This window comes from Hemiscyllium ocellatum, chromosome 13 (assembly GCF_020745735.1).
Source record: "Hemiscyllium ocellatum isolate sHemOce1 chromosome 13, sHemOce1.pat.X.cur, whole genome shotgun sequence".
NCBI classification, from domain to species: Eukaryota; Metazoa; Chordata; class Chondrichthyes; order Orectolobiformes; family Hemiscylliidae; genus Hemiscyllium; species Hemiscyllium ocellatum.
In genome coordinates this window covers 50809848-50833341 of record NC_083413.1, presented here as the reverse complement: position 1 = coordinate 50833341, position 23494 = coordinate 50809848, and the positions used below count along the sequence as shown (strand labels likewise).

The 23494-nt window shown below is 36.1% G+C and overlaps 1 protein-coding gene across 2 annotated transcripts in view; it reads right to left on the bottom strand.

The window, feature by feature from the left end:
- Positions 1–1680: 1680 nt before the first annotated feature.
- The window catches only part of LOC132821544 (transient receptor potential cation channel subfamily V member 6-like), a 36559-nt gene continuing 14745 nt past the window's right edge, over positions 1681–23494 (bottom strand). For both annotated transcript variants that reach the window (XM_060834172.1, XM_060834173.1), the window contains exons 6-16: positions 21447–21545; positions 17459–17631; positions 16819–16965; positions 12824–13030; positions 10922–11008; positions 10728–10804; positions 7136–7301; positions 5071–5137; positions 4212–4480; positions 3703–3812; positions 1681–3606 (exon numbers count right to left, since the gene is read on the bottom strand). In XM_060834172.1, coding sequence (XP_060690155.1) covers positions 3462–3606; positions 3703–3812; positions 4212–4480; positions 5071–5137; positions 7136–7301; positions 10728–10804; positions 10922–11008; positions 12824–13030; positions 16819–16965; positions 17459–17631; positions 21447–21545 — 1547 coding nt within the window. In that variant the 3' untranslated portion in view covers positions 1681–3461. The remainder of the gene's footprint in view (positions 3607–3702; positions 3813–4211; positions 4481–5070; positions 5138–7135; positions 7302–10727; positions 10805–10921; positions 11009–12823; positions 13031–16818; positions 16966–17458; positions 17632–21446; positions 21546–23494) is intronic.

Sequence of the window (23494 nt, the reverse complement as noted above, 5' to 3'; positions counted from 1 at the left end):
TATAGTACCCGCCTTGACAGCAATTCAGAGTGAATTGTGAAGCCCATTTAGACTTCCACATTTCTCTCAACTTGAGTCCTAACATTTTTAGCAACATTTATCGAAGAGACATAATTTTCCTGTTTCTTATGTAAACTTACCAGTACTGTATTAATACAAAATTAAATCAATCCATTTTCTCCTCAGATAATTTGCCTGAAGTTTGGTACTTTTTGAGCTTTCTCTTCTGATTCCACTGATATAAAAGCAATAAAAATTGAATAATACTGCATTGCTGTTTGACTTAGGAACAATACATATCGTTATAATCTCAGCTGATGGTTGTAGGTCAAGCAGATATAAATATATGAACTAGGAGCAGAAATAGACCATTTGACCACTTTACCCTGCTTCACCATTCAATAAGGTAATGGTTGATATATTTGTATTCTGAATTCTATACTCCCATTTACCCATGATAATCTTCTCTTGCATAAAAGGGATCTATCCATCCCTGTCCTAAAAAATATTCAATGACCCTACTTTCATTGCATTCTAAAGAATAGTTTCAAAGATGCACAGCTCTATGAAAAAAAATTCTCTTCATCTCTGTCCTAAAAGGACAAATCCTAATTTTAGAAGTGTCCCCTCGTACTAATGCACCCACAAGAGGAAAAATCCTTTCCACATTCACCTTGTCAAGACCCCATTTACCAATCAAGTGCATGTATCACTTCTCTAAATTCCAATGGAAATAAGCCTAGTTTGCCTAAACTATCCTCATTAGAAAATAATTCAATACGTCTTTTCTGAACGACTCGCTGAACATTTATCTCCTTCCTTAAATAAGGGGACCTTGAATGCACACCTGATTTGGAGATGCCGGTGTTGGACTGGGGTTTACAAAGTTAAAAATCACACAACACCAGGTTATAGTCCAAAGGTTCATTTGGAAGCACTAGCTTTCAGAGCGCTGCTTCTTCATCAGGTGATTATGGAGAATAAGATTGTAAAACACAGAATTTATAGCAGATATTTACAGTGTGATGTAACTGAAATTATATGTTGAAAATGACCTGGATTGTTTGTTAAGTCTCTCATCTTTTAGAATGACCATGTTGGTTTCAGTTCTTTTATGTGTAAATCACAAAACCTTTTTTAAAAGTTACATTCTCAAGTGCACTTTAACAATTGGTGTCATCTCGGCCAGATAAGGTATTAAAGGTGTTAACTCCCTATGAGGCTGTCTGTGCCACAATGGTCAGGCTGATTCTTATCTAAAAAATGGATTTACAGGATTCATGCAGTTTTTGAGCAAAATAAAATGTAATTCTGCAAGTACAAATTCACCCCACAAACTTATATGTGTATGGGTGCATGTGGGTGTGTGTGTGGCAGGATGGGAATTATGAGTGTCTGTGAGAGAGTGTGTGTATGTGTGTGCGTACACACCGTCTCACAGACACTCATAACCCCCCACACTCCCACCACAGACACACACACCCACACTCAGTAAATCAGAGAGACGGGGACCAGGATCTTTCAGTGAATTTCACATATATTTGTTCAGATATACATAGTCAGATTTAGTAGTATCAGGCATCCATTCAGTCAAAGAACGCAGGTGAGAAGCAAGGAAAAACAGATTAACTGAAAATTTATTTAATTTCTGCTTTTATTTTGATCCTGTTTGGTCTATAAATAGTCCATTACTTGACACAGCAAGCTTAAACTTACCTTGCTAACAACAGATACTCTGAAATTTACTGCAGTACAAGAGAATAAATGATGTGCCATACTATGTCCATATTTTGATCCATAATGATTAATATCATTTAAATTAAAGAAACATTTCCACAACAAAATTACATTTATCTAATTTTGTTTGTTGATTGTAATAGTAATGAAAAGGGCACAAAACTTCTTTCCCAAAAGCAAAATATGATATTTGGTATTCATAATAGCATTGCTCTGCTGCACAGCTATGAATGGATAACAGTCACCTTTTTGCCAATTGACGTAGACAACATTCAGGCTTCATATGATAAGTGACAAGTAATATTAACACCACAAAAGTGCTAAGCAACGAATCTAACCATCTCCCTTAATATTGAATGGCATTACTAACTCTGAATACCGATTATCAACCTCACAGGAGCCTTACCATTGACCACAAACTTAACTTTAACAGCCTTTGACAAAGTATGGTGACAAGAGCAGGTTAAAGGCTGAAAATTTTGCAATAACATATTCATACAGCCTATAATCTATAAGGAGTGTGATGAAATATTCTCCACTAGCCTGGAGGAGTACAGCTCCAAATGCACTAAAAAATGCTTGACACCGTCTAGCTCAAAGCAACCCATTTGATTGCCACCACACACATTATACTTTGAAAATCTGAGTGATTGGCATCTTTATAACCAGTGGTAAAAACAGTATTTCCAGATAGTAATGTATTAATGACTAATATTTTAAAGATCTTTTTTCATGCATGACATTATTACTAATAGCTCTGCATAGAATGTATATGGCAATTGGGGGCTTGGTCACAATTTGGACTGGAGTTTATGAAGGGCAATGGACATAAGAATAAGGGGGTATAGGTAGACCCGGGGGGGGGCTACTGAGGGATTATGATGAGTGGATGAAGGGGCATACATTGGGATTGGGAGGGGGTGTGGTGGGTATAGGTGAGAACATTTGAACTTACCTTTCGAAAGGTTTCAATATCCAGACTATGGTTCACAATATTTTGAAGGTTCAGTGATTCAGAACTCCTTGAAAACCTGGCCTGTGGAGGACTAGGACTCTTAAGTGGAGCCAGGCAGGATGGAGGTACTGATTTGCAATCTACAATAACCCACACCTTCATACAATTTTGACATAAATTGAGTGCACTGGGAATAGGGGTTGGCATACTGAAATCGGTTCCGTCTGTCTTTGGAAATTATTGAGATTCCATGGAAGTCCAACTTGAAATCGCTATTTCCTAGTTTAACTTATCTCTTTTGCTTCTTTTGATCTAGATTTCCCAAGAGACTACTTAATATTATAATAAAAACTTTCTTTACAGCCATCTGATCATTTCTGTGTAGATTCCAGTTATCTAATGGCTTACTTGTCCAGATGTTCAGAACACTTCCTGTGTAAAATAACTTCATGCTAAAACAAAGTAAATGGTCACTTCCAGTTTTGAGGTCCAACTGCATGGAGTCTTCTGGACCAAAGGTTCCAACATATTGCTTGCTAAAAAAGTTTCGTATTTTCAGGAAAACAGGCCTTATATTTGAACAATAAAATGTGAAAAATAACTCCACTAAGGTTATTCATAGTATAGGAGCTACATAATATTTTTAGGGGAAATAACTGCTTTCGATTTTTTTCAGCCTCTATATGGGAAATAACTAACATCAAAAATTTAGCAATTTTAATTAAACATAGTTCATTTAAGAAACAGATTGTTAATTCACTATTGTTTCCTATAAAATGGTAGATTCAGAAGAATCTTTCATGTTTATGATTTTTCCAAGATTTCTTCTAACCACGTCCCATCTTATGTTTTGTGAATATCTCTGTGTGCTCATTCCAGCTCCTCCTTCTGTCTCAGGAAGAATCTCCTCAACCCTATATTAAAATAAAGGAATACAGTTCAAATAAAGGAAACACATTTTTGGCTTAGTTATGAATATGAGAAATCATGAAACGTAATTTTCTACTTACCCAATATACCACTTGTCATCATCAAAACCTAGAGATCTTCCTGGAACTCCTGAGCGGATCTTCAGAAATGATGGCATTCGTTGCTCTAGAAGCAGTATGGTGGCTGCAATCTGGGAAGGAAAAATTATAAGTAGTAACCATGAAAGCACAATCTGTTGTAAATTAATCCAAATGTTTGGTCAAGATATTTGTACATATACAGGCACAGAGATTGGGAAAATATACTTATCATTAACCTCACAGAAAATATGAGCTCGTGTTTCTCCTACTGCTTAAATAATTGGATTGAGTATGCCAAGTTACTGCAGTCTTGACGAAAATTGATTCATCATATCATACTATTTTGCCACAAAATGATAGCACCAAATACAAAAATAGTATATTCCATAAACAAGTGATGCCATGTCTCAATATGAATTAGATTGCCTCAATCCTGATCACAATGTCTGCCTGTCCTTTATTTAATTTATTGTGGCTAACAAGCTACATTAAAAGAAAGCAAAGTTTACCTGCACTTTCCATAGCTCCTCTGTCTCTGGTGCAATTCTCCAGTATGTGTCATCCATCATTGCAATCAACAAATTTAATAGCAGGAGATATACAAACAGCATATACATGACATAAGCAATATAGATATTGTTGGGAGTCGGCTTATTATAAGGAAGAGGAATATCCATCAATCCCATCATCAACTCAAATGTGGTGCGCAATGTCATTGAAAAATCCCTAAAATACGGATAATCTGCCAAATTCAGAGTCTGAAACATAAGGTAAAATGCTAGAGGAAAGAAATGAAATACAAGGTCATTTCAAAAAACATAGAGTTCATCAATTAAAACTTCCACAATCACTACAGTATCCTAAATGTTATTTTACTTATTCTTTTATTACAATTTATTGATTCGCAATAAGACCAAGATCAACAATATTTAAAACTAGTTATGTATGTACCTAAAGTCAAAGTATTGATGTTAGTAACTAACGCCACATCATTACATTTTAACATTTTGAGCAAAGATTATAGAGAAAATAAAAGTGGCAACTTAAAATTAAACAACGAAGAATGGTTTGATACCAAAACTGGTTCAGGAGAGCAAGTATTTCTCCCAGCTAACAATATGGCAGTTAGACCATTATAATGAGCAAACACTGGTGATGCACATCTAGACCTGCAATTAAAATTATTGTTCTTTTTTAAAAACAGAGGTTTGATGTAGGGAGGAGCACACATTTTCCTATTCTAAATTACTTCTTTATCAGCAGCAAGAGTTTAACTTATAAAATTAGACCAAAACATTTTCCAGCTGCCATTCTATTTTTGTTAGAAAAAGAGTTACAAATGGATATTTATTCAGATGAAACACATACCAAAGGTAAATCCAATGATACAGATAAATACAAGACAGCACCAATGCATAAAATCTCCAAATATTAGCTGTAAGGAAATGAAAATACGCAAATATGATATTTGGGTACAATTGCTGTTTCTCTCACCATCTAAGATGGCTGAATGAGTTTAAATCATTAATGATAAAGAATGCAAAAATAAATGATAAAGATGTAACTTGATATTCTAAATGAATTGCTTTATCACCAAAAAAGGGCTTATTTACCTATTCTCATTAACAATGAAAATATTAGGTAAACAAATCTACAAAAACATTAATATACACCAACACAATATCCAGAATGGAATTCTTAGATCTCACTACATACTCTTAGAAATATATTTTTCAACAATAAGTTTGTTAATTGTAGTTTTTTGATATTTTTCCAGGAGACAAAAATAAATCTGATCTTTGCCTAAATTTGCAACATTTCAAAACCTTATGACATCTATGGAATTAATTTTAGTACTGGTGATAAAAGGAACATTACTTCACAACCAGTGATTTGTGCTTCAAATTGGCAGACACGTTTCTGTCTCCACGTTTCTTATTGACCCCCATTCTTCCTCTTGCCCCAAAGAAATGGTGGTCAAGCATGATTTTGAGGACTCAAAAAACCAATTAAATGAAAATATCCTTTGAAGACCTTTCCCAGTTTCCTTCATTAGAGGCTGCCATATACTTATTTCAGTACCATAATATCTTTAGGTATTTAGTCACATTATGCAAAACGGCCTCTGACCTCTGCAGAAAAGATGTCAGTTGAGTTTTTATTGTCGCTTATTTGCATTAGATAAGATTAAATGAATGAATTTCCAAAAATTGATTCCTACCTCTTGGTACCATGTTTCAAGTGGCCCACGACATGAGAAAAATTGCAAGTAAAATAAAAAATGATTGCTTCAATCAATTTTCTAGTTAACGTTTTTAGAGAAGCGATTTCATGATAAATTAAAGGAAAAATTCATTTTCAAGGAATAATAGAGTGTATGAAATAATTGCTGTCAGCTTGCTTCCATTCATATAATTTATCTTTCAAGAACTACATAGTTGGGGTTCAAGCCAAACTACTGTGTTTGCTAATAAGGGCATGTGCTGACTTTTGGATCAGTTATTAATCCAAGACAATTTATATCTTAAATTGAATGAATTGTTATTAAACTGCTTTTAGGTGGATGTAAAAGAACTCCCCTAGCCCTATTTCAAAGAAGGGCAAAGAAGCTTTCTCTGGTGTCCTATTCAACTTTAGTCCCTCAATGATTAAAAAGCAGATTATCTGGTCCCTACTACATTACTGTTTGTAGGATTTCTGCATAAATTAGCTGCCATTTTTTTTATATCACAACAGTGACCACACTTCAACCACATTTAGATTGCTGGCAAGTGTTCTAGTACACAGTGAAGTTGTGAAAATTGTTACAGAAATGCAAGTTCTTTTTACAAAACTGTATGTATCTTTAACTATTGGATAGTGTAGACTTTGAACCAGTAAGAATAAGTTACAATAACATTGAATTCAATATCAAATGAAGTAAAGAACAAAACTATGGAAGAGAAAGAAAGAATGGATTAAGGAGACATGAGAGAAAAAAATGTAAATATAAACAACTGTAATTAAAATTTAGTGCATGAGAGTCCACACTTGTAATAATTAAGTTGCAATGCCAAAGAGGTTGGTCAGTTAAAATTAAGATTCATTACACCATTTAAAGGGTATTTAGGCTTAAATGGACAAACCCCTACTTTCAGGCAAATTTATTTTATAACTATTACTGAGGTGGCGGAATGACCCACTATTTAATTTGTATTAATGGAATATTAAACATTGAGATACTGTTTTTGAGAATCTAATAATAAAGTGACACATCTTAGACAGCTTTTACCCTTTAAAACATTTACTTTCTCTCGCCTGAAGTTGTTATGTGCTTTGAATATCAATAATGGTGAGGGTTGTTAATGTTACCATAATTCTGACCACAAACTCTGGCCTATTATGTTATAGCTCTTGGTCGACTTTACAAAATGGCTTCAGCCTGTTTTCTTACCTTTTGTATTATAATAGAAAATTTTCCAAATGTTTTAAAACCTCTGGCAAAATAGATGGTGTTGCACCACCCGATGATCAAAGCAAAGGAGATTGGAACTGCTTCTCCAGCATCAGCATGGATTCTCATAATGACTGCCACAGCAATTAAAAGGGAGTAACAGACCCTGGAGCAATAGAAAGGTGCATCATGATCAACCATAAAGTCAAACTTGGAGTGAGTAATTTTAGTATTTTATATAGATATAATTTTGCAAAAATTAGTTATAGTCTTCCCACATATTCTTCCAAAAATATAACATTTATGTGCTGGAGCAACAAAAGAAATCATGACACATTATACAGATGTATATCTATTCAACATTATATGCATTCTCTCTTGGCTCATTAGTGTTGCTCTTCACTGAATACATGTCATGGATACAACATCACTCCCAGTGCAACAGAAGGAAGTCCTGCACTGGGAGGTATCATCTTTCAGTGAGACATTAAAATTATATCCATCTGCTCTCTCAAGTGGACAACCAGGAGGAAGTAATTTCTAAAGTCCTTGCCAACACTTACTCATGAATCAACAACACTAAAATGGCTCAATTGATTACTAAACTATTTTGTCGCTCTGCTCTTTATGGTGCTTTTCTTGCAAATTGGTTTCTGTGCTTGTATACATTGCAGCAAAGCTAATGTAATTGAGACAAAGCTAATGTAATTGACATGATTTAAGCCCACTGATTAGCAAACAGTGGGAAACCTGTGTCACTTCTGAAAGGCAAATTAAGCCAGATTAAGTGCTGATTTGGCCAATCTTCCCCAAGAGTTAGGATCCTGAGTAAATGGCAGCTACTGCAGGTAATGCACACAGAGAGGGACCTAGAATCACTGAGGGACACAGGGTACAAGGTGAGTAAGGACAGGATAACAGTTATGGGTGAGATAGTTGTAGGGGTAGCATCTAGGTAATTTGGAGATAAAGTGAGGGGCATAGATTTCAGCTTCCACAACGCTGCTCACCCAGGTTCCCCAACTGGGCATTAATTGCTTCTTGCAAAATGGACCTACTGTCTTTTCGAGGTTGAGGAAAATTGTGGATCTCTCATGTAAATCACAAGGCACTACCAAATTCTGATGGGCTCAGGCATAACTGACATAATAAGGAGTCTAAATATCAACCTGCCATAAGCTTATTCATACCGAGAGACTAATGAGTGGTCTTTTCCAAGTTTATTGCATTAACATGCTGTTTTAAAGCCAGTTCTGCACCTCTAAAATAATTAACCAGCTGTGACATGCCTTGAGATTTGGTGTAGCTACGAAGTTGCTATATAAATGCAAGCTCTTTTTTCTTGCTATTCAAACTTATTTAATGTCTGATCGCTGACTACCTATAGGGGATTCAAATAAAACTTGATCAGTCATGCAGTAGTCAGCAAAATTACTTTAATCTGTTAACAATTCAACTTTCACTATTTTAAAATTGACTAAAGCCAAATGTAAGGTAAGAATTAAGTGGTGTACTAGGTTAACAAGATATTTAGTTGTTTCTGGGTTTAAAGCCAGTTATGACAGTCGAGTTATAGACAATCTCAATTTAGTTGTAATTTGAAATGTATACATTCCAGACAATTACAAATATGTGACACCTGCCTGTATTTCAAATGACTTTGAATGGCTTTGGAAAGGCCTGAGCTTGTGAGCCAGTAATTAAAATTTACCATTCTTTCCTGTTCCTATACTGGGAGTATATCTCAAATCAGAGGGGCTACTGAAGAAGGTAGAAACACACTGCTGGGACAAAAAGCGATGTACTTGCAAAGTTAGGATCAAGGGATTTGTTAGGACAGAGTAAAGGGTTCACCATTGTTGATCTCCAAATCTGATCTCCAGATATCCAAATTGCTAACATCCATCGATTTCATGGAAGACTCAAACAATTTATGCACAAACAAATAGTAAAGAAAAATATACACTACACTTTTAAATTATATGAAGATAATGAAAGTAAAGAACAAGAAAATGTCATTTGGCCCAAAAAGCACGAGTACTTGATATTTTCAGCCTTTAAATTCCAAAGTCCCTGAAGTTAGTTTCCCACAGTGTTGCCTAATGGATTCTTCTGAATATTTACTTTCTTTTAAATGAAAATATTCCCTCTAATATCTTAGAATGATTTCCTTTTCACTAACTTGTTCTCAGATCCTCTGAACTTACTATATTACCTTATTGTAAAGTAGGATTCTTGATTAAATTTATCAAAGGCAATTTATTATTATGCTACAGTATGTATAACGCTGTAAGCATAATTAATCATTTTTAAGTTATGGCAATGTTTTAATGCTTTCCTCATATCTCAAGCTACTAAAGTTGGAATGATTCTTGTCCCATTATTCTGCAACACTTCCAAAGTATTTTGTACTAAGTAGTTATTAGGCTTCAGTCAGAACTAAAGAACATTTGAACACATCATTTATTGCAATGCAACAAGGAGGTTTTATTCCATAGCTGTGCACTCTGTAGAAGTTCAATAAAAGTCTGAACAAACCTGTAAACCTGGCTAATGACTATCCAGTGTGACTCACCAGTGCTCACATGACTCAATTCTTAAAAGGATTCTGTCCCAACAAAATATATACAACTACAATACATAACAACCACTATTCCATAGCATGCTAAACAGAACTGCACACAAGATTTGTCAGACTTTAACCAATTGCTGAACCCAGTCTGACAACACTGGGATTTTCTGGCTGGAAAATTGACCAACAACAATGCACACCCAATGGTTAAGAGCTGAGGCACACAAAGAAATTAGGCCCTGGGTCTCAGTTACAGAAGTAAGAAATCAATTCTGTACGCTGTTGCAGCTAGATGGTCAAGTTCAATTTTCTCAGACAATTGATCATCCAGCAAAATCAAAGACCCCAATTATACTCTGTTCTCCCCTCTTCCGTCAGGCAGGAGGTACAAAGGTTTGAGTAAATGTATGAACAGATTCAAGTACAGCTTCTTCTGTGCTGTCATCAGACTTTTACATTGACCTCTCAAAAGTTAATTTTGATCTCTCTCTCTGTGGCTGTGATACTGTATTCTGTACTCTGCAATGTTACCCTGGTGCACTTTGTATGGTACAATCCACCTGTATAGCAAGCAAAATAATACTTTTCACTGTATTACAGTACATAAATCAAGCATTGATCCAACCTACAGCAAATAAGATATGGAGGAAAATGAGAAGAACTTCTCACAGAATTTCTGTGGAACTACCAGATAAAAAATACCTGCCTCTCTTGTTACCACATTAAGTCAAATCAACAAATTAAAATTTCATCTGTTCTTCATTTGAATCCCTTTAATGATCGTTGATGAGACAGATGTAGATTTTGTAAAACTGAACTAAGTCTAAATTTTGCCAAATTCTTAAATGGTGTCCAAACATCAACATTCAGCTCCTGATTTGCATGCTTAATGTGTCGTACATTTGTCTTAGGTAGTCTGGGCAGTTGGACACCAGAACATCAGCAATTATTATTTTTTGACATGCATTCCAATAGATTGCTACAAACGAGAAGGGTGAAAATGAATGATCATGTACTTACAGTAGTAGTGGGAAAGGTCCTCCAATTGATGTATTTCCAAAGTAATTTTTTGGACCAATTTTGTATAAATACAGTATCTAAAACAAAGGTAATAGTTACATGATACAATGTACATGTTTTTGTAACTACTGGAGGTAATGCACAAGTTCCTACTTCTGGTTTATAACTGAGTTCAATAATATTTCTCAGCTTACCTCACTGATGAGTATTACCAGTGCTCCTACGATAGTTATTAGCTCACCCAGGAGTCTCAAGTAGTCTTCCTTTGTTTGATAGGATTCCTAAAATGTTTACTTTGTTAAATAAATCATTGTAGTATACGCAAATAATTATTCTTAATAGCATAATATACAAACATCAATGAACCGCTACTGGAAATGACAAACAGGCACTATAAAAACACTATGTGAAAATGTCCATTATAAGTAACAATTCACTTGCGTCATATAAACTGCTACTTATTGACTGATCATTAATTAGCAATGGAGCTACAGTTTTTGGCTTTATGTAAAAATATTGTATAAGAACATTATTTAGAAATACAATCAATGCAGTTAGCACAATATTTAACTACATAACTCTTCCACCTTTAGTTGACACTGTTAAGACTTCTTAAGAGCTAATCTGGAGTTAATTTGACTTTTCTGGCCTTCACAACATTAGGCATGTCCCCTCCTATTTCCCTACTTCAGTATCATTACTTTTTATAATAATTCAAAACATGTATTGCGAAAATTGATTTGGCATCAATCACTATCTGTGAGAATACAGTCCTATTTGTTTGAATCTTTGCTTACATCAGAGTTTTCATCCTGTTAAACTTGCATTTCTCTTTTCCTAGAGTTACTATATCCAACTTAAGAGACATAAGGTTGCATTTATTATTTGGGAAATGGGATATCCAGAGCTTCATTGCAAAATATACAACTCAAAATTAATTTTGTTCAGAAAGTTTTAACCTACTCATTAAAGTTTAAAGATTTATGTAAGTACATGCTAGGTATCTTTGTTTCCAACACTGCACTGAAAAACTTCATGTATGTTTCAATTCTGCTACCTCTTGTCAGTTAACTCAGTCTATTTATGTTTGTAACTTCAGAGCTTCATTCCAGCAGGCTTTAATTGTTCTTGGTTTGATATTAACAGTAGATAATAATCTTAATCTCTTTGCATTTAAATTCCCACCATCTACATATTTGGTTGTTGAACTGTTCCAGACAACGTGAAAGCAGAATGATCAAGCAGGAAAGATAAAAAGAGATCTAGTAACCAAAGAAAAAGAATTGACATTTAGCCAATGAGGAAGAAAATTAACTGAATGTTTGACTGTTACACTGTTTGCAATAAATCCCTAATGCACATGTAAGTTTTTACATTCAATTTTATTTTTATTTTATTTTACCTGGATGACCATTGGCTTGAATTTGGGTTATATTTGTTTATTAGCACCCACATCCTACAATTAATTCACAATGCAATACCTTTAACAACTTTGACTGTCACTATCTTATAAAACTATGCGAATATAGAACAACCTCAAACAACCGACCAAGACGGGCGGGGAGTATTCTGTTCGGATAACTGATTGTTCAGATTACTGATTGTTTGGATAATGGATAATGTTTTTCCAGGGCCTTGAGATTTTGTTCGGACAATCCAAAATTTGGATAATTGATGTTTGGATAACCGAGGTTGTTCTGTACATCATTGCTGGTGTCATTGAACATTGTAAGCCTCCAATCTACTTTCCCAGTTAACTGCTTCTACCTACAACTCTCAGCGTCTATTGTTAAAATCAATTGATTTGCTTGGAATTAAATTTATTGAGTGATAATCCCTCTTACTTGATCTTAAAGTACATTAGGGATTGTGTAAAACAAATATATCTAGCTGGGGTGGAATGTCTCATTCTGACGTTTTCAAACTGGATTTGGACATTTCAACAGTTTAGCAGTTAATATAGCAACCATTCAACTTTTCTATATAGATTAAAAGTGATTTATTACTGTATTTGAGAAAGTGTTTACCAGTTCACAAACTGTGAAATACTATCTTTACAACTCTAGCATTGAAATTTTCATGCTGTATATACTTACTGCGAGAGTCTTTTGAGTTTTAACAATGTAGTCACCAAATTGGCCAGGTGGAACTGGTTTCAAGGGCCGGTACAAGCTTGAGATGGTGAATATTGTAATGTACATACTATAGGAAAACATCCACATTAGAAAATACTTGTATGCAAATGAAATCCACTTCTGATGCAATAATTCCTTCACTGGTTTAGCATCAATGAGTTTATGAACCTACAAAGAAAACAATTTAATTCCTATCTCATAATTTCTACAGAGAATACAAAAACATTAAATTTCAGTAGGCACCAAAAGGCTATTGTGATCAGCCACAAATGATAGGTTACATTAAAAATAGGGCAACAGTTCAAGCTAGCCACTTGGACTGCCACTGCCTATCAATCAACCAGTCAGGTTCATTTGCAGATTAAATCCTGCAACATACAACTGGCTGTGCAGGATCTTATATAAAAAACAAGCAGAATATGTGCTCCATCAATTTTCTTGTCACTAACCCTGATTGAAGGAATTTAAGGTCTGTGTTCCCTTCATTATATTTGCGAGAATAATACATAGTTCCGAAGAACACCACATTGACTAGGGCAACACACACATCCTAGGAAAGGCGAAACAAAGACACGCACGAGGCATGGCATTCTAACCAGAAATCCATTCATACACACATCAATTTAGATCCTATCTATCTTCTTTTGAAAAAGAGAACCAGAAATGACATCACCCACCTTAAGGAACCAAAACCTATAAATAGAGAGGTGGGACATACTACCACTAGCGCTTTACGGAGACTCTTAGTGATGATGTGACCTAGTATGGTGACGAAACATCTGAAAACAAACCTTCAAGCTCAGCAAGCTAACTTACATAATTAAAGGTCCCAAAGTTTAGAGTAGTGATAAACATTTTAAGTTTTCCTGTCAGTGTACTGAAAGTCATAAGTCATGGACAAAAGCAATTAAATAAGTGTGTAATCAACATAAACGAAGATTTAATCACATTCTTCAACTGCTATGGCACATTCTTGGACATCAAGTTGAATTTATTATGTACATTTCTTTCAGGATAAATATTACCAAGAAAATTCATTATCATTTCGTTATCAGCATTGGATTGTATTGAATGCCTGTAACCTCATTCCAGGGGTGATTTTTTTTTTCTCTCATTTTCTAAAAAATTCCCAGAGCACAAAGAACTAGCAGCAAAACCACTTTTGAACTGTCTCAAGTCATTGTGTGTCAGGAAACCAATTTAAATTTCTAAGTCAATAAATTCAATGAAGTTGAAAAACAAGCAAGGAATTGTAATATGTGATTAACCTGTGCCCAGTGCTTCCAATGCAGGAAGTCCATCTCCCATGAACATGGGTGTAATCTACAAGCAATTCCAAACAATCTCTCGACTGACTCCAAACCTCAGCAGGGATGTAAAATTGTAACATTAATTCATGCTAGCAGCATTATTTAACACCAATTTGCATCTCCTACAGGGAAGGTGAATTTGACTGGACCAGATATTAAAAAGTCATTCCACAACTGAGTTTTAACAGAGAGAGACATGAATGGGAGGAGAAAGTGAGGACTGCAGATGCTGGAGATCAGAGCTGAAAATGTGTTGCTGGAAAAGCACAGCAGGTCAGGCAGCATCCAAGGAGCAGGAGAGCCGATGTTTCGGGCATGAACCCTTCTTCAGGAATGAGGAAAGTGTGTCCAGCAGGCTAAGATAAAAGGTAGGGAGGAGGGACTTGAGGGAGGGGCGTTGGAAATGCGATAGGTGGAAGGAGGTCAAGGTGAGGGTGATAGGCCGGAGTGGGGGTGGGGGCGGAGAGGTCAGGAAGAAGATTGCAGATTAGGAAGGCGGTGCTGAGTTCCTAGGCTCATCTTCCACCTAGGAACCCTCCAACCACAAGGAATGAACTTAGATTTCTCCAGTTTCCTCATTTCCCCTCCCCCCACCTTGTCTCAGTCAAATCCCTCAAACTCAGCACTGCCTTCCTAACCTGCAATCTTCTTCCTGACCTCTCCACCCCCACCCCCACTCCGTTCTATCACCCTCACCTTGACCTCCTTCCACCTAGCGCATTTCCAATGCCCCTCCCCACCTTTTATCTTAGCCTGCTGGACACACTTTCCTCATTCCTGAAGAAGGGCTCATGCCTGTAATGTCGACCCTCCTACTCCTTGGATGCTGCCTGACCTGCTGCGCTATTCCAGCAACACATTTTCAGCAGAGACATGAATGGGACAACATAGGAGAAAACATACCCTAAAAACCTCGGCACATGGGGTGGTTTGGGGTTGCCGGAGGAGGGGGGGGGCATGGAAAGAAAGACTGAGAGAGAGAGAGACAGGAGTCCTCAGCTCACAGTGTGTCAGTATACCCTTCAAACAGACGCTATGAAGTTGATAGGAGAAAGTAACAAATGTGGTCAATGCCAACAGTTTACCTTTGAGGATCTGAATGAATTGCCCTACAAAACTTAATAAATTCATGTGCATGATCAGAATCAGGACATACTGAAATATTTCTTGTATTGCCATGCCTCATTGTCAACGAACATGATGCCTAGCACTAAATTTTCACACAGTTTTTGCAAAATGTGGAGCACATCATTTCAAGTATGAAGTGGGTTGCCTGGTTACTTGGGTTCTATTCATGTGTGTGTGGAATGGGTACAAGTGTCATGGACGTGGTGAATATTAGGCACATTACAGATTCTTGTAGTGGCTCAAATGCTGATGAAAGAGAGAACTGGTGCAGAATAAAAGTATTGTGTATTAATTTGTGCGATTGTTAGTCTGAAAACACACCAGTTCGACATTGCACTATCTTTGTGATTGCCAAACATTTACATATGGCATGTGTAAAACATAAGCTGTACAGTCAATAGCACCTTGAAAGGTGAAGAAACATGGTATCTTGATAAAGCCATATTCTTTCTCCATATGCTTCTCTGGAATGCAAAGTATTCTTGCTTTTTCACTTACAGAGCATCAGCAACCTCCATGTACAACATTGCTTATCAAACTCCAAGGTCTTGGAGGTGTTGCCTGGAAAGAGCCTGACACAAGGACATTAATAGACATGATCACCTTGACAACAATCAGCCAGATAGTCCTCACTGGGCTTTGAGGTTGCCCATCTGCCTTCAATAAGGGTGGCAGATTTCAGTGGGCATTTTCAAGTGAAATGGAAACAAGGCACAAATTATTCCTCATTGAAGCTAACATAGATGGATACTGCTGAGGGGATAGAGATGACCATATCAATAACTGGGCACATGTGGTCTGAGCAGAACCCTTGAAGTGAGTACTCAGGTTTGCACCGATGAGTCGAACTACTTCTTGTGGGCTTTACCAACTTTAGGGAACAGGGCAAACATTCATACACTTTATTTTAACTTGGAACAAGCCTGTAAATTGTTGATGGCCCTCTCAATAGCTCTGATGGTGGTGCTGGATGTAGATAGCAAGGGTTGGTTCTTCTGCTATTGAATGAATGTTCAGATATGCAAGACTGAAACAACAAATCCGCTGGAACATTCAGGTCAAAAATATCACCTTCAGAGTCTAATCAGCCTGACACTGACTGACATTAGATTTGCTGGGCGCTTGTTCCCATCCAGCAACCCACAAAACATCCACCAAAGGAGACATCTGGTGTGGACTGACTGGAATTATGTGTGGGTGATTTTCATGCCATTTTGGAAATGAAACGGCAGCCAGAGCACCAAAAATAAACAAATAAAATTTGCACGTGAATTCTGTGATGAAAATGTTTTTAGAAAATCAACCAAAGTTAAATTGGCTGAGGTGCTGAATACAGATTTCAATTGGAGGGGCATTATATAAAGCCACAATCTCTATTAAATTCATATACATTAAGAATATAAATACTTATCTATGTAACTTTTCAGTGGAAAAGATAATAGAAAACAACCCCATGCAAAATGAGCAATTTAATTGATAATTACAATGGGAAAAGGCAGCTTCATTCCTTATGGTTACCTCTCTATTCCTGCTTGTTGTTATGATATCCAGAACTGATTTTTGGTCACCCCATGTATCAATGTTGGTGAGATCATAGACACAGTAAGAAATTGTCCCCATTGTCCAATATATTTTCTTTTGTTTCTGCACCAAAAAGTTGAACATCTGCAAAATAAAGTTAAATTAAGGTATTAAAAAAGTATTCAATTAAATTTGATACAATTTTTAAATAAAGGTTTGAACTGGTTTGATGTCAACTAGAGTCCAGTAAACATCTTCTGAATGAACTAAACAATTAGGCTTTAAAATCTCCCAAGTGATTGACTGGGGTGTAATGAAAGTAATATTAATGATGAAAACGTTGGACATAAGTAAAACCTAGAGCTGCTGTGATAATGCAGACAATTATTGTAAACATTTTAGGGCAAATTGTGCTGAATAATACAGCTACAAATAGAAATTTTACTGATAAGGCACATATGAATGGGGCAAATCATGGATATTAAAACATTTACAAAGGTGTGTGTTATGAACTAACCCAGCTTCACAAGAAACTCTAATGTCCATTGAGATGATTTGTACTTAAAATTATTGACTCTTTAAATAAATAGTCCATCCTCTTGTACATTTTAACAAACAAAAGTTACAATGTACTGACCTCCAAATCTCCCTCAGCTGCTGCAAGCTTTAATGGAGTGTAGCCATCATTATTCACAATGTTCTCAAGACTTGGCTGTTGTTTCTCAGACACTAGCGATGTGATGAGATCATACATGGAATACTTCTGTTTTTTTTCTGATTGTGTAACCAACACATGAAGTACTGTATTACCTGTCCAAGAGAATTCTATTATACAAACATAGTCTGCTCTCGAAAGGGAAATTGAGAAGCTAAAATGTAGTTATTTCCTCCATTTTTGAAACAGGTTGGGCATAATCTGAATTATCACAGTATATATGAACATATCGATAATTAGTGAGCTCTTCTGTCAAACTCAAAACCCAAAGCTATCTTAATACGGTTAATTCAGGTTAACTTGAATATGGTTTAACCGGACACAATTATTCCCATGTGGGATTGTAGCTAGATTTTCACTTTAAATCGATGTGTGCATAGGCAAAGAAATATGAATTCTGATCCTTTCAATTATACAAAGAAGGTTTACGTTTATTGTTACAGATGATATTTTACTTAGATTTAAATTTAAACCATGATATGAAATTTTGTTTTTACAGAATCACAGAACTGTTATAATCCAACACGTCTACACTGGCCCTCCAAATAAGCAATTCACACAGTGTCATCCCTCTACTGTGACCCTGCACATTCTTCATTTTCAGAAAGGAACCTATGTCATTTTTGAATGTTTCAACTGAACTTGCCTCTGCCAGTTTCACACTGTACATTTCAGGCCTTAACAATCAATGAATGAAACAGTTTTATCTCATGCCACTTTTGCTTTTATTAACTAATTACTTGAAATAATTAATGACTGTAAAATTTAGATGAAGGGCAAAACATATTGTTTAGAATACCCTTAAGAACAAAGATAAAATAAATATGTTGTCACGAATGATGTCAAGCTTAACTTTAAAAAGCATTACATTTTTTTCAAAGAGACTGCTGGGATGAGATGGCTGTCTGTCCTGTAAGGACATAAGGGCCCACATTCCCCAGAGTTTGGAAGGATGAAACATGATTGCATTGAAATTCTTAAGTGCTTGAGAGGGTTTACTCCTTTCTGGGGAATCTAGAATTAGGGTTCATTATGTTCATTAAGGTGAGGAGAAATTTCCTCACTCAATGAATTGTAATGAGTTGGGTAGCTCAGTTGGCTAATGTGTGGTTGGGAATAATGTCATGTAAGGTGGGTTCAATTGCTGTCTGGGCTGAGGTTTCCCTTTCCCTAAAGTGGAACACAATGGTCAACCACAAAACCTGCTCAGGAAAACAGCTCAGGTAGTTAGGAAAAATACATATGAGTTAGAAGATCAGACATGATCTAATTTACTGTTGGAACAGGCTTTAGAGGGAAAAATGCCTCATCCTGCTTCTATTTTTGAATTTCCATTTCTGACACATCAGAAGAGGATAAGATTATAGGACATTATGATCACTCTTCATTCCAACTTGATGAGTTGCAGTGAAATATTTCCTATTCCAAAGAAAGAAAGAGGGAAGTACAGCATAGTGATCATTATATTTTCACCAGGATAGAGGGAAGAATATCTCTCCAGGCAAATATTTTGTACCTGTCCTTTTTTGAGAGGTAAAAAAGAATCTCACAAGTTGATGTTGCCAGGAATGGAGGGCTTGAGTTATAAAAATAGGCTTGGACATTTTTATAGGGGCATAGATAAAGTAAATAGCAAGAGTCTTTTCTCTTAGGTAGGGGAGTTCAAAACTTGGGGGCATGTTTTTATGGTGGGAGGAAAAGATTTAAAAAGGACATGAAGGGCAATGTTTTTTATAAAGAATGTGGACTGAACTGCCAAAGGAAGTGGTAGATGCAGGCACAGTTCCAACATTTAAAAGATATTTGAATAAGTACATGAATAGGAAAGGTTTGGAGGGATACAGGCCAAATGCAGGCAAGTGGGACTAGTTTAGTTTGGGAACATGTTCGGTGTAGACTAGTTGGACGGTAGTGACTGCTTCCACGACTCTGTAAGTTCTGTTTCAAACTTCTGCCTCTACAAGAGTAGCTCAAGAGCTAGGAATGCTAACTTCCCAAAGCTTGTCCGCTATCCAAAAGGCACAAGTCAGGAATGTGATGGAATATTCCCTAATGACCTGATTGCGTGCAGCTCCAACAACACCCAAGAAGCTTATCACCAGACAGGACACAGCAGTCTGCTTGATTAGTACCACATCCACATCAATCCCTCCACAACCTACGCTCAGTAGAAACAATGTATACTATCTACAAGATGCACTAACAAAATTCACCATGGTTTCTTAAACAGCACCTTCCAAAACTACAATCACTGTCATCTACAAAAACAAGGCAGCAGATATATGGAAACCACACCACGTGCAAGGTTCTCTCTAAGCCACTACCGTCCTGACTTGGAAATATTTCACTTTTGCTTCACTGTTGTTTGGTCAAAACACTGGAATTCCCTCATCAAGAGCATTGTGGGTCAACTTTACACCACATGGACTGCAGCAGTTCAAGAAGGCAGCTCACAATACCTTCTCAAAGGCAGCTAAGGACAGGAAATATATGTTGGCCCAGAAACATTTCACAAATGAAGAAAAAAAAATGGAAATAAAGCTCTAACAATCATCAACTCTCCTGGTCCTCGGATGTTGCCTGACTGGCTGTGTTTTTCCAGCACCATACTCTCCACTCTGATCTCCAGCATCCACAGTCCTCACACTTTCTTCTAACAATCATACCCCAAGTTTATACAAGTGCTGTGTAGTACTTTTTGTAATTTTCCCTATATAAATTTGTTACCTCTTATGTTAAGGCATATTGGCAAATAGTGCTGGCTTTATGAGTAGAGATACCCACATCTACTAAGAAATGGACTGAGATGACACCTGCAAATTTCCTTATGCTCAAAAGGATAAACTTAACATGTTAATTAGGAATAGATTTGAAAGCAGATTCCAGAGGTAGAAGATAAGTCTTTAATCTATTGCCTAATCTTTTGGTATCCAAACCACTTGGAGTGTTATGTGTGTATGACTCCATTAAACAATGCACTTGATAATGTAACAGAAGGAAGTGGGATTCAGATATGTCACCAATGCACTTAATTAAATTCCCTCCTCCTCAAAAGTCATCACCAGAGAGCAGAAGCTTCAGTCCAGAGAGCTCCCCATTGTATTTTTTAATGGCATGGCAGGAAACCATGCTATCTGTTATAGTCTAGCTCCCTTTAACTTCACAGAATCACAGAGGTGTTACAGCACCATACAGTCCATTGTATCCATACCATCTCTTAAAATGAACATCAATATCTACTTTCAATCTTCTGCTTTATCACTATACCTCTGTACATTATTTCTATCCAACTTATCATCTAATACCCTGTTCAATGCATCAGTTGAACCAAACTCCACCACACTTCCAAGCAATGCATTCTATACCTTAACTACTCACGAAGTTAAAATATTTTTTCTCACCTCAAATATGCTTTTTTAGCAAATTCCTTGCAATCTGTTTCTTTTGGTTCTCAATCCTTTTTCCTGTCTGACATGAGGACTGAATAGAGGTTAGCTTCTTGTAAAATGTGATTTTTCTAAAGTCATTCTGTTTTTAAATCAGGTTTTAAAAACACATCTGTGAACTTTACATTGTGGTATGTAATTTATTCCCAAAATTCCATTTTTGGGAGGAACCTTCAATGAATCCAGAGGTAATAAAAGGTTGACATTCACCAAATGGAATCTTTCTAATATTGTTGTGAAAGACGTACCAACTTTTATATGAAATGAAACTTGTGCAAGGTTGTTGTTTTCATGATGAGCTCAGAACGGTTTTAAGCAAACAAAATACTTCAAATCTATTTATTATTCACAATGGTAATTCATAGGATTACAGATCTGTTGACAGGAACAATATAAGTTCTCAATGATAATTACACATGAAGAAGTTCAAAGGTTTAGTAGTTTGTGAATGGTGGAATATTTACCTAAGGAATCCTGTGCCTCTAAGGGCGCACTATGCTTGATAAGAGTTCTGACAATTTCTTCATTGCCAATACATGCTGCAAATGACAACAAATATTCACCTGCAGATAAGAAAAAAAATGTGTTTAAAACTCTTATCATCAATATGAGGAGGGTTCGACAGCAAAATTGTTTCTACTACTGTTCTGTTTTTTTTGTGGATGTTTCTAGATATTAGTCATCAAAACCATGGCAAATCAAGAACAGTTCTATGCAGTGTGTGTAAAGCATTTAACACAAGTTAGTATACATTTATATTATCTAATGGGAACACCCTAATAAACATAACTAGAATGTTGCCAATTGATAAATAAGATGTAGTGACTTCAAGCCAATATATCTACAATGTCAGGGAGAGTTGTCAGGTCCCAATTAATGCATTTATATCAAAGTCCACTCCCATGTGTTTGATTCTTAATGTTAGAAACAGATCTGTTAGTGGCTAACACCACAGTTCCATGTGTTATATGATTTCTTTATCAGCAAACTTGCAAATAGCACCTGAGGTAGTTATTCACTTAGTGCTAAAATAGGGCATATCAAAGCCATCCTATGGGATGGTGCTTACTCTGATCAGATCAGTTATCCTGGTCACTGTATATCATGCAAACTCTCTATCACATAAATGGGCAGTTTGATATTTCAGTACTTGGCTGAAGCTAGGAATGTAGCTCATTTTCCCCTAAGATAGCTAGATCATATCAAACAGAAAATCCCTTTCACTGTTCACAAATGCAAGGTTTGTCCATACCCAAGACCTTGCAAAACTCACACCACAGCATCCAATATTTGACATGATTCACAACTTGACAAAATTCACCAAATAATCCCAAGTATGCAACGAATTACACTGACAATCAATTTAGGCTTGTCAGTCAGGCTCACAGTACAGCCACTTGTATGTCCTAGGAAACAGATGTACACATACGCTGCCTGCTTAAAAATAGGTCACAGCCAATCTCTGGTTCACTTTCCAGGGCAATGTCTTGACCAATCAGCGCCAACCTATTTGGTTTAAAATTTAAACAAACTCTTGGCAGTTAACTGTCAGTTGTTATTAACTGGTGCATCTACACAACAATGTTTCTATAAATCTGAGTCCACCTGCTAACTAGTCAGCATTGTTTTCTCATCAATATGTTTTTGCCTTTACATTGGTTTTCTTGTTTTTTTTCTCAGCAATACTGTTTTGTACTATCAAATTACCAACTTAATTGACTAAAGTATGGATCACACCAATTTTGGACTAGAGATAAGTAAACCGGGACCATTATGTGGATGAGTGCTTTCTTAATATATCTTAGTGATCTGGGTACCAATTTAAGATGACTGGAAGAAGAATAAATGGTGACATGAGGACTATTTATGCAGTCTGCAGTTAAGATATAGAATACACAGTACGGGTGTACATTGGAGCTTTCAAATTCGCAATGGATAAGCACCTGTATGGAAAAAAAAAGCATTGCTGGAAAACTGCAAAAGTCTGTGAGGCATTGCTCCTGTAAAGAGGCAGCATGAGCAAAATAGGATAAATGGCCTCCTATTATGCTGTGGCTATTCAATGATTCTATGACTCACATGTTCACTTTTTTGTAAATGGACCTGAGATTGCTTCCAATCAAAAGTGATAACATTGGTTTAAGATGTACGACACACATCATTCTTGATAAGTGAAGGCACCTAGATTTTTCTATTATTTCAAAGAAAAGCATTCACTGTTGATTATGTTCTTACATAAAACTAATGTAACTCTCCTACAAGTTATTGAAGATGACTACCTGTTTATTCAGCAATTCTAAACCGGTTAGGGAAATTCACCAGAATACATAATGCAGATGTCATTTTCAAACAACTTTGAGTGAGAATGAACAATAACAAATTATGGAGGATACACTGAAACATTACACTCATTAATAGGCAGATGAACAGGTTACAGTTATGTAAGACTATGCACCCCTCTAGAAATCTGCTATAATACTTCAATAATTTATCTCATCTTAGTTCTGAGAAA